At 39.5% G+C, this 12,539-nt stretch overlaps 1 protein-coding gene across 1 annotated transcript in view; it reads left to right on the top strand.

Moving 5' to 3' along the window:
• Positions 1-6,502, top strand: part of LOC311226539 (leucine-rich repeat and immunoglobulin-like domain-containing nogo receptor-interacting protein 1) — a gene marked incomplete at both ends in the record, with an annotated part of 28,981 nt that extends 22,479 nt beyond the window's left edge. The window contains one exon of the mRNA XM_084311959.1: positions 4,658-6,502. Within this exon, the coding sequence (XP_084168085.1) occupies positions 4,658-6,502 (1,845 nt within the window). The remainder of the gene's footprint in view (positions 1-4,657) is intronic.
• Between the last annotated feature and the right edge of the window lie 6,037 nt (positions 6,503-12,539).

A 12,539-nucleotide genomic window follows, 5' to 3' on the forward strand; every position in this document is an offset into this window, starting at 1 on the left:
GTACAGAGGACATTCTTAAAAGGCTATTTTTAAAAGGGTGTTTGTGAGCTCTTTAATCCCTCGAGGCACATGGAGTGGATCAAGTAGTCGAGCGTACAGCTATTGGTCAAATTACATTTATTGAATTGATCTACAAGCACATGCATTTGAAAGTTGCATTGTTTGAATAGCTTTCCCTTTTTGCCGGAGCCGGTGGGCTGGCATACAAAAGTAAATGTCCCTAACTGACTAACTGTTGAAAAGTGCATGCGTGAGGGTTTTGGCAGGGTCCAGTTTAACTAGGCTTGCCTAGTCTTGTTTATCAACTACAAGATGTTACATAGATGTGAAATGAAGCCACAAAAAAGGGAGTTACCACTGGATAAGATTTCCACCTAGTTTTAGCCGTCTTTATCCGACAAAGTGTTTTGGCTTTATGTTTCTGGGCTACCAGACAGTGTAATGCATAAAATTGGACGCATAGAGTTCCCCTCCACTTTCAACAGCGTAGCCAATGTTACCACAGTTCAATTCATCAGCAGTTGGCAATCAGTCGACTGCTGGCTGCTATAGACCTGGACTAAACATGGATTCTGATAGATGGTTTGACTTGAATTCTGTTGCTAGGGAACAGTTTGGACCCAAGTGTATTTCCGTCCATACATTTTCTCTCCACAGGAGACACACATTTGTGATTGGAAGCAGAGACACCCCACCACCACCACCATCATCACCAATCTCCCCTTGACTCCATCATGCCAGCAAATCACACTCTGGACACTATAATGATTAGAAAATAATAATATACAATGTACAGGTGATTCAACTGGGTATAAAATATATAAATTAGTACTACTGAGTAGTACTGAACTGCTGCGGTCAGGCAAGCGATACCGGAGTCTCATGGCCATTACAGAGAGACTCAGAAGGAGCTTCTATCCCGGCCATCAAGATGCTCAACAACAATGACACTATGTAATAGCCCATCATCTACACTCACAGCACACACATCCACATGTACACACTCACTTTAAATAAACACTCACCTTAACACCCACTTTACTCACTTTAGACACTTTAACACACTTTATATTTATTAGTAAAAGAGATTTGCACTACAATTCATACTCATTGCACATTACCCTAAGTGTGTACCTCATCCCATTTCTGCATTGTACCTCACTGTTACTCTTATTACTCAGTAGTGTATATTGTATGTATATTGACTCAACACTTACGTACTTTTGACTTTTTCTATTTTATACTTTTTATCTATTTTTATCTAGCACACTCCCAGGAGCTCATACAGAAAAAAGCATTTCATGATAAAGTATTCTGTATTTTACTATGACAATTAATAAACAAACTTGAAACTTGAAAACTAGACTAATAGTGCTAATCAGGTGTATGTACAGAGTTGTAGTATTAGTATGTGTACAGTGATACAGGTATAAAGACACTATGGTAGTAAGTCATACTGGCCAGCAGCGTAGTAGGTAAGGGATACATATATGTAGTATCTACAGATATGTAAACAGGATTATATGCATTATGCAGGTATGTACAGACAGAGGTGGATATATATATATATATATATATATATATATATATATATATATATATATATATATATATACCGGTATATATATATATGGTAAGAATAAATATATATATATATATATTAGGGCTGACCCCTATTAATCGAATAGTCGACTAATAAATCGAAAGGAGCTGTAGTCGACTGCCAACCTCTTAGTCGAATACAAAAAATATATATAATAATAAGAAAATTATAAATATTATTTTTTATTTTTTTTTGTATCATTCTTTCCAAAAGAAAAGAGGCCTAGAAGCGTGGCTAACACTAATGACACGCATACCAGAGGCTAACTGCCTAAGAAAACAGGCACAGAGGCACTGAAAGAGGATTTCACCCATCTATAATGAACACACTAGACTAGACAAATATCAAGATGTATCGATCAGTGGACCAATTGCATGCTTTTGCAGAGAAGAGGGAGGCTTCAGTCGACTCCTTCAGACATTAAGCACCCCCCACAGCCCAAATGGAATGATACAAAAAAAAAAAAAAAAAAATATATATATATATATATATATATATATATATATATATATATATATATATATATATATATATATATATATATTATACTTTATTTTTATTTTTATTATAGTCGACTAATAATCCACTATTGGCAAATTTCGTCCAATCATAGTCGACTATCCAAATCCTTAGTCGGGGACAGCCCTAATATATATATACTATATATATACTGTAGAAGGATATATAATCCATATATATATATATATATATATATATATATATATATATATATATATATATATATATATATATATATATATATATATATATATATATATATATATATATATATATATATATATATATATATATATATATATATATATATATATATATATATATATATATACGGTATATACTGCATTATTGTACATGCTATCTACAGAGTTATTTGGGTGCTATGTAGGGCTGCAACGATTAGTCGACGAGATATTGTTGCGTCGATTAGTCATTAAAAAAATTTATAAATTATTATAATTATAATTATTATTATTATTATTATTATTTTTTGCACTACCTATCTTTGTGAAAGTGGCTTCTCAGCTCTGGTCCAGCCAGCTGAAGACTTCTTAGCTTAACATAACAGACCGACAGTAAGTTTGGGGGAACTAATGGGATAACTGGGGATGTTGTTTGGTCCTGACAAGAGTCTCAAAGCAACTCTGAGGTCATGCTCAATGTCCAATCTGTTCCTCTGCTCTGTCTTCAGCTGGACCAGAGCTGAGAAGCCACTTTCACAAAGATAGGTAGTTAAAAAAAATAAAAATAAATATTTTTTTTATATAAATATAGTTGTTTTTCGATTAGTCGACTAATCGAAAAAATAATCGACAGATTAGTCGACTACCAAAATAGTCATTAGTTGCAGCCCTAGTGCTATGTATAGGAGTGCAGTTGTGGGTGAAGTAGAGAAGGGGGCTCAGCACACAGCCTTGCGAGATGCCAGTGTTCAGGGTGAGATTGGAGGAGGTGAGATTGTCTATCCTATCCTAACAAACTGGGGTCTGTTAGTTAGGAAGTCAAGTATCCAGTTGCAGACAGAGGGGTTAATATCGAGGTCCTTAGTTTCCACAAGGTCACCAAGTTTTGAGATGAGGTTGGAGGAGATGATGGTGATGAATGCTGAGCTGAAGTCAATAAATGGGTGGAATGTAGCGCTGAGGAGATAGCATCCTCCGTGTTCCTGTTCTCACAGTCCAGTGAGGGTGACCAGCCTCTTGACGCAAGGCGGAATTCATCGAGGCTCGTGGCAGAGGAGTGTTCCGACACTGGCTTGGTGGAGGTCGTTTTAAAGCATGCTGGGACAACTGCCTGGGCTGATTGATTGATTGATTGAACATTTTATTAACAGATTGCAGAATGGGTACAATACAGTACAGCTCAACACACACAATTGTTAAGGGGATGCAGACCAGAGAAAGACTTTCGTCTTGTTTACATCAGGGTCCAGTGTCACCATTTTCAATTCATCATAACATAAATGAATGACATACATGACATACAGGTAGACAGTATGGTTGCATCTAGACATTTATGACATACCAGATCTACAAATGTACAGTACTGTTTATGAGTACGAAAGAGTCTATATACATTTGAGGGGGAAGAAGCTGTACATAGAAGGAGGTTGGGTGGGGGGGGGGGGAATTGTACATTGGAGGGGGTTGGGTTTGGACATTTACAGGGGCCAGTTACAAATTGCAGTCTCCCGTAGGTGCTCTTTGAGAGTGGTTTTGAAGGTGGGTAGTGATTCACATTCCTTTACAGCTGTGGGTAGGGCGTTCCACATTGATGTGGCATAATTGCGAAACGTGTTTAGTCCCTTGTTTGAGCTGAATCTGGGTTTAACATGATTTGTGGAGCTCCCTCTGGTGTTGTGGTCGTGGTATTCACTGAGTGACCGGTTGAAGACATCGGTCAGCTACTCAACGCAGTTCCTGAGCACACGGCCACGGATATCATCAGGGCCAGCTGCCTTATGCGCATTAGTCCTTCTCAGTGCAATACACGTGTCGGTTGGGGAGAGAGTGAAAGGTTGGAGTTTAGCAGGGAGAGCAGCCTTGGTGGGTGGTTGGGGGAACGTTGTTGGTGGGTTTATAGTCTGTGATGGCCTGGATGCCCTGCACATGGGTCGGGGGTCGGAGTTGTTGAAGTGCTCTTCAACCCTTAGCTTGTGGCTGTGCTTGGCCCACTTGATTCCCCTATTCAGATTAGCCTGTTAAAATTAACCATAATCATATTATTGCTATTTGTATCAAAGTGGGTGGGTGAGTTAATCTAGTGGTGAGAGCACTCGTCCGCAACCCCGGTGAAGAACCTCAATAAAGTGGTTGGTCTCCTGGTCACTGTGTTTCTTTTGGACTTTTGCTGATACAAAACATACATTTCTGTGACTTATACAACACAGAAATATGTTACTTGTGTCTATAACATAACATACATTATGTACCTTTTTTCCTGTGGTCGATTAGTACTTTATTTAGGTTTTCTGATTTGTTGGTACCAGACATGACACACAATTTGTGCATTGTTTTTTATTTCTCTCTCACGCAGGCAAGCCACCAAATGTTTGGGAGGACAGCTGTCCGTCGGCAGCTGCTTTGGAGAGCTATCTGGTTGTGGGCAGCAGCAGCAGGGGTGGTGTGCGCCGTGGAAACACTCTGGCTTTGCCCGCAGCCCTGTCAGTGTAACCCTGCAACGTTGACAGTGAACTGCTCCGCATGCCAACTCGCCACAGTGCCTGATGGTCTCCCGCAAGACTCCCAACTCGTCAACTTAACGCACAACAAGATCAAGACCCTGGAGCGTCAGCAGTTCCCCACGCTAACACAGCTATGGGACTTGGATTTAAGCGACAACATTCTGGTCATGATTGAAGCGGAAGCCTTCCTCGGCTTGCATGGCCTGACGACTCTGCGTCTTGCCCGCAATCGCCTAAAGATTCTTCCTGTAGGAGCGTTGGCAGGTTTAGCCAGTCTGCAGCTGCTGGACATCAGTGAAAATCAGATCTTGGTCTTGGTGGATTTTATGTTCCGCGACTTGACAGCCTTGCGGCGGATTGAGGCAGGTGACAATGACCTGGTTTTCGTTTCCCATCACGCGTTCACGGGCCTTGCCAATCTGAGGGAGCTGCACTTAGACCGCTGCAATTTAACCACTGTGCCAACAGAGGCAATCGCGGAACTTAGTGGCCTGATAAGGCTGCGTTTCCGCCGACTTGGCCTCACCACACTGCCAAACAACTCATTCCAGCGCCTGGGGCGTCTCAGGGAACTTGTATTTTCCCACTGCCAAAGGCTTGAGACCCTGACAGAAAACAGCCTCTTCGGTCTAAATCTTACATCCCTAACCATCACCAACTGCAACCTTAGTACTGTGCCCTATGCTGCACTGCATCACCTAGTATATCTTGTGTATCTTGATCTCTCCTTTAACCCAATCACCTACATACAAGGGAACTTGCTTGGGGATCTACTACGGCTCCAAGAACTCCATCTGGTCGGGGGAGGACTGCTGCGCATCGGACTTGGAGCGTTCCGCAGTTTGGCATACCTCACACTGCTTAACGTCTCCGGAAACTCTCTCACCACGCTCGAGGAAGGCGCTTTTCATCCGGCAAGCAACCTGCGCACTCTGAGACTCGACGGCAACCCGCTAGCATGTGACTGCCGGCTGCTGTGGGTCGCACGCAAGCACTTGTACCTGGACTTTGGTGGACATCTGCCAGTCTGCAACACCCCACTCCAATTACAAGGCCGGGTTTTTCAAGACTTTCCTGAGGCTGAGCTCCCAGGCCTATTCACCTGCCGGCGGTCTCGAATTTTGAGCCGAAAGCCTCAGGACGTACAGGTGGACGAGGGACACAGTGTTTTGTTTTACTGCAGTGCAGATGGCGATCCAGTACCCTCGATCAGCTGGCTAAACCCACAGTTAGCTCCTCTGTCATCCGTCGGTAGGATACGAGTTCTCGACAACGGCTCGCTGGAGGTTCGCTACGCACAGGCTCAAGACAGGGGCGCGTATTTTTGCGTGGCGTCAAATGCCGCGGGAAACGACAGCATCCCTGTCCGCCTCCAGGTTCGGGGCTTTCCATTGTCTTCTCAAAAAAACGCTTTTTATCTCAAGGGTTGGTTTCCCTCCAGCTCTCCAGATGGAAATGGCACTCAGCCATTCCCATTTGACGTCAAAACGCTGGTGATCGCAGTAACCATGGGGTTTATTTCATTTTTAAGCTCTGTATTCATATGTTTTATTTTTATGTTTGTATGGAGTAAGGGCAAAGGGCAATTAAAGCACTCAGCCACAATTGCATATGTACCACGAGCTGTTGCGACAGAGAGTAATGTAGGCGCAAGCAAGTATGTGGAACCTAGCAGGTTCACAATGAAGTTAATGTGAGATACTGTAATATGTTTTAAAGCAACGGTTCACTTTGGTAGATTATTGTCGATAATTTCCACTGCATACATTTTACCGTATGCCCATAGAATTCCTCAACAGTTTGAGTAAAATGTATTCAGTTTGAGTAAAATTTACTCTGCGAAATTTACTGTGCACTGACAGCTTCCTCAGGGATTTATTTTCTGATTCCCCCATTCAATTGCATTTAGCATACATTAGACCCCTAACCCTATTTCCTACAATGATTGGTAGAGTCTCAGCGCAATGCATCCTGTCCTTCATACTGGATACCTGCAACTCTGGATTGTTAGCCACAAAACAAATATAAAGTAAGGGGACCACACTTCAGTCTGTATACGCCTGTATGAAACCTAATCCATGGTGCACTCAAAGCAAAGAAGTTTGTTTTTGAGTGTGTTTAAGTGCTTTTTACAGTGGCCCCATTAACGCTACATTCGTTTTGTGGCTAACCAAGGAGGAGCTGGTATCGAACATGAAACACAGCATAGATAGACTGTGCTGAGAAAGGAATCTACCCATTGACAACATCATCAATGAGTAGGTAATATGGCTAGGGGTCCAAAATTACCCTTAAAACATACCATTTGTCTCAGGACTACTGCTGCTTGAGTTTGGAACAACTCAGCTGACTGATATAAATTGGATAGTGTGCCATTTTCTGTAATAATTGTGATTTTTGCACATGGGATCAATTCTAAAACATTAGCCTATCCTGTGTAGCAAGTTTATGTAATAATTATTACATAAAACAGCAATGCAGTTTTTCTGTATGCAAAACAAACTACTAGTATTCTGTTTAGCCTCACTGCTAGCAACTAGGATAGGTCAGCGTTTTCATATTGACCACTGATGGAAAAACAAACTATTACAGAAAAGATAACACCGACAACTTGCTATATCATGACTCATGGTTGTTCCTAACAGGGCTCAGACTGGGAACTGCATGCAGCAGAGAATGACCAAATCCATCTGGCCTCGTTACAACCAACAAACCATTTTATCTTTAAACTAAGCATGTTATCCCTGTCTAAAAGCAACATTTATTTGATATTTTTATGTTGTCACAAATTTTGCCAAAATCTTATGTTTTTTTTCTCTTTTTTTTTTTTTTACATGTTTGTGCTGTTTAGAAGAAATGTTTGATGCAATTACATTTTTTTTTGTATTTCATACTCTACTGTATCAGCTGCATCAGCATCACTGAAGGGATAAGTTAGATCGGTATATGAATTCCCAAGATCCAGGAGTGATTGTATAAGCAATAAATGCACCTATTGAACTGATTGATGCTCTGTGTCTCCCTGTATGTTGTAGAGTCAACTTTTGCCACTGAATATATATATATATATATATATTAACACAAATCTATGGGACATTTTCACAATAAACATTCAGATCATATAGACATGTAAACACTACAGCTAATTACAACATTGTATGTGTGCTAGTTGCACCAACATGGACAATTATATAACAGGGTTAAAAAAAGAAATCATAATCAATCAATTAATAATTTTATATTACAGGTAGTCCAAAAAAACAAGTTGTTTCTCAAAATTCTTTGGTGAAATTATTTAATAATTGTGTTTACTTATTAAACTTATTTTTGTATTACTACCCCAACTTACATGGCAGGAGAAACATATTCCCTATTATGAATGCATGGTACTGATAAAAGTGACCAAGCAAGGGTGTCAATTTGTTTTGAAAAGTGTTTTTCCATATATAAAAACAACATTCTGTGGACGCCCCCCATTGTTGTGCTAAGCTAGGCTAGCTTGCAGCCGGATAGCTTTCTACTGAACGCACAGAGATGAAAATAGTATCTATATTCTTGTTTGACTGAAAAGGCGGTAAGTGCATTACACCCTAATATGTGACATGTACCTTTAACAATTTCATCCATGTGAAAGGGTAATGTCTATATCCTATTGTGCAGAATGACTTTGGATATGACTGCTAAGGTTAAGGTTAGGTAGGACATTTTAGCATGTGTAATGGTTGCAAAATACAAATGACAAAATACATTAAATATGAATTTCAAATAGCCTACATGTAATGGATATACTGCCCATCTTTGGGTCATATGGTAATTTGATGTGCTTACAACGGTTGACCCTCTAGGTCTGCCTTACTAGAACACAGAAATATATCAACAAGAAGGAAAACCACTGTAAAATAAATGTATAATAATAATAATAATAATAATAATAATAATAATAATAATAATAATAATAATAATAATAATAATAATAATAATAATATATATATATATATATATATATATATATATATATATAATATTAATAATTATAATAATAATCAAGGGAATGTAGATTTGAGTGGTGCCATAAACATGCAGTTTTAGAGGAGATTTTGTGGGAAACTGTTGCCATCTGCTGGCTGAATCATGCAGTTACACATGTACTGTACACAAAAAAAGCTGCAGGAAAACGGTAAATCTCTGGCATCAATGGTTTCCAAATACTTACTGTCAAATTACAGTAAAATCAAATACATTTGCAGATTACAACCTTTATTTAATGGTTAATATTTTGATAAAAGGTCATTTACTGTATTTTATGGTATTTACACTTAAAGTAGAAAAACACAGGTAATCTGTAAAATAATACAGTGAATTTCCTGTGAAAGTGTTGAGTGACAGTGTTGAGTGGTTGTATTGTGTACTTTATTACAAGATCAGAAAGCAACATTGAGACAGAACAGACTTACTATATGACTGGAGGAGCATTGCCATGGAATGCTACAAGCATTACATTTACATTTAGTAATTTAGCTGACGCTTTTATCCAAAGTGACTTACAAGTTCTGTACGACAAGTCATCAGGAAGGGCACAACTCTCTCAGCTGAATAACAATGTTCATCAAAGTGTTGAGTGCTACAGTGTAGGTTAGTTAGGGTTAGATTATTTAGTGGCATGTGATGAGGTTTGATTTTATTTTATTACGGATCCCCATTAGCTGGTGCCATGGCAAGTGGCAACCAGCTAGTCTTCCTGGGGTCCACACAAAAAAACATACAAAAACAATTATTGCAAAACAGAATGATTAAAAGCCAGTACTCAACATACAATACACAATGAAACTAACAATTAAGATGGCTAAAATTACATGCAAGCAAAGAAACAGAAAACAAAAAAACAAAACAAAACAAAATACAAAATACAGTGTTAAATACAATTTAAGATTGTTTTTTAAATTGAATATTTTTAAGAATTGCTTTTAGAATGCTCATCAATGTTACTAAAACATCAATTTCACCATACCTTTAAAAAGAAAAGAAAAAACACACAAAGTAATCAGAAGAAGTTTTGGATAACATGGCTGCAGCTACATGACATATATTAATTTCCTTCCGGATTATGGCTCCTTTGAGTTTCTTTTTGAAACTGTCCTTGTTTTCCGTCCGTATAATATGTAATGGGATCCTATTCCAGTATGTTATGGCTCTATACATTGCAGTTTTCTTTAGAGCGTTGGTTCTAGGCAGAGGTAGGGTGAAGCGACTACTTGAAGCATGTCTGGTATTATGGTCATGTCTATCATTGGTGGATAAAAGCATAGAACACAATTGAGTGGGTTTACCCAAGGTACAAATGTTCTTTAAAAACCTAATCAAACTGCATGCTAGTCTCTCCTCCACCCTCATCCACGACAGTCTAGCATGCATTCCCTCCACACTATTCCTTATAGAGCAGTGAAGAGTGAGTCGGGCAGCTCTATTTTGAGTGAGCTGGAGTTTACTAAGCTCTTGCTTTGACGCGGTAGACCAAATTGCTAGGCAGTAGTCAAGATGGGACAAGACTAATGATTGTACTACCATTTTAATTGTTGTATTCGTTAGGAGGTAGGCATTTATTCTTATTATGGAGATGTTTCTACTCATCCTGGTAACCATGTTATTAATCTGGGTAGACCAAAGTAGTGCCTCGTCAATAGTTACACCCAACAATTTGGCCTCCTTCACTTGTTCAATACCAGCGTCTTGTAATGAGAGACTCAGTCTATGCTCCGACCTTAAGGCATATTTAGAGCCGAGTATAAGACAGGTCAGCAGAGAGAGACCCCTCTGTCATCCCCCCATGCCTTTTGTGTCTTAGGAGTAGAAAGGTGTAATTGAAATGATAGTCAATCAAATTACTCACAGGTCAGATGTAAAACACAAACTCCTGTTTAGGCACAAGTTAAGACACACATCAGCTATACTAACTAGGAAGTTGTTCATCATTTTTCCAAAACGGTCTGAACTGAAGTAATGCACTGTGAGGCGTTTCGCTCATAGGTCTGATGACTGACTCATCTAATATCCAAAACAAAGTTGTTAACCCTTTCACTGCCACACTACAGAAGGTTAACCCTTTACTATCACAGTGTGGGTTAACCTTCTGTAGTGTGGCAGCAAAAGGGTTAACCTGCTGTTGTGTGGCAGTGAAAGGGTTAACCTTCTGTGTATTGTCGCAGTGAAAGGGTTAACCATTTGGTAGTGCTGCAGTGAAAGGGTTAACGTGTAACAGGGTTTGTTTTGTATCCACTTGCCACTGTATGAATATGCTGCTGTGAGGTATTTTTCTATTGATTGGGAATTTGCCACCCTGTTCCTCTTCCCAGTCTGGTTTTGCTCTGCAAGCGGTAGGTCATGTTAAAAGTACTGTTCTGTAATTACATTTTCTAAGTTGTGAGGTTTAGTTTACAAAAGGATCTGGTAGAATCTAATATGTATAATGTTGTTAATCAATTGGTAGGAGGGAGGCTTGATATTTGCAGCTTCCCACCGTGTGCACTGCAGGAACCCCATCATACCATATGGAGGGGGATGCAGGCAGGACAACTGGAATAAGGTAAAGCATAATAATAATTATATAATATATATATAATATATAATTTCCTCATGGGGATTAATAAAGGTTTGCTACATGATGTTTCTCTCTGCTCAAACACAATGTCAACTATGTGCTTCACTTAGAATTTACAATACATCCCTATTTGTTGCCCTGCAAGTTGCACCTCCCTCCCACTCCCATACAATACAGGGTCAGTCAAGTTGCACCTCCCTCTAATACAATACAGGGTCAGTCAAGTTGCACCTCCCTCTAATACAATACAGGGTCAGTCAAGTTGCACCTCCCTCTAATACAATACAGGGTCAGTCAAGTTGCAGCTCCCTCTAATACAATACAGGGTGAGTCAGGTTGCAGCTCCCTCTCCTACAATACAGGGTGAGTCAGGTTGCAGCTCCCTCTAATACAATACAGGGTGAGTCAGGTTGCAGCTCCCTCTAATACAATACAGGGTGAGTCAGGTTGCAGCTCCCTCTCCTACAATACAGGGTGAGTCAGGTTGCAGCTCCCTCTAATACAATACAGGGTGAGTCAGGTTGCAGCTCCCTCTACAATACAGGGTGAGTCAAGCAAGCTAGAAATTGAACTACTATTTACTCAAATGCGCTCATCATCTGAGCTTAATGACGAACAGCTTTGCAAATACTTCACTTAAACTGTCAATTTGCTGAGCTGAAAGACAGAGCACGGCTCCAATTGAACATGGATGCGCCAATCAGAACAATACATTAAAGGATTAAAGGATGCATTAAAGGATAACACTGGTGTCATTTCCATTCATTCATATTGCCAACATTGCCTATGAATGGTCTAAAAACCATCTGATGGATTTTCTAGTTAATACAGTCTAATCTCTGCCCAACGTGCCTTACATCCACCCATTGGATCCGGTTGTCAAACTAAACAAAACAAAACAACATTCAACATGGATCACAGAGACGCATTGCTGCGTTGATCATCATAATCCATCATTTTAAACTTGAGTATTAAATATTTTACTGGAACAATTTACGTAATAATCATTGCAGATGCAGTCATATCAGAATTATTCTCATTCTACCAGACTGCCGTGTGAAGACATCAGTCTGCAATTTCCATTAGATTGAATGAATGAATGAATGAATGTCGTTTATTTCGAGCCATTTAGCATGTAC

Source organism: Notolepis coatsorum (assembly GCF_963971535.1).
Source record: "Notolepis coatsorum genome assembly, chromosome: 4".
In the NCBI taxonomy this organism is placed as follows: Eukaryota; Metazoa; Chordata; class Actinopteri; order Aulopiformes; family Paralepididae; genus Notolepis; species Notolepis coatsorum.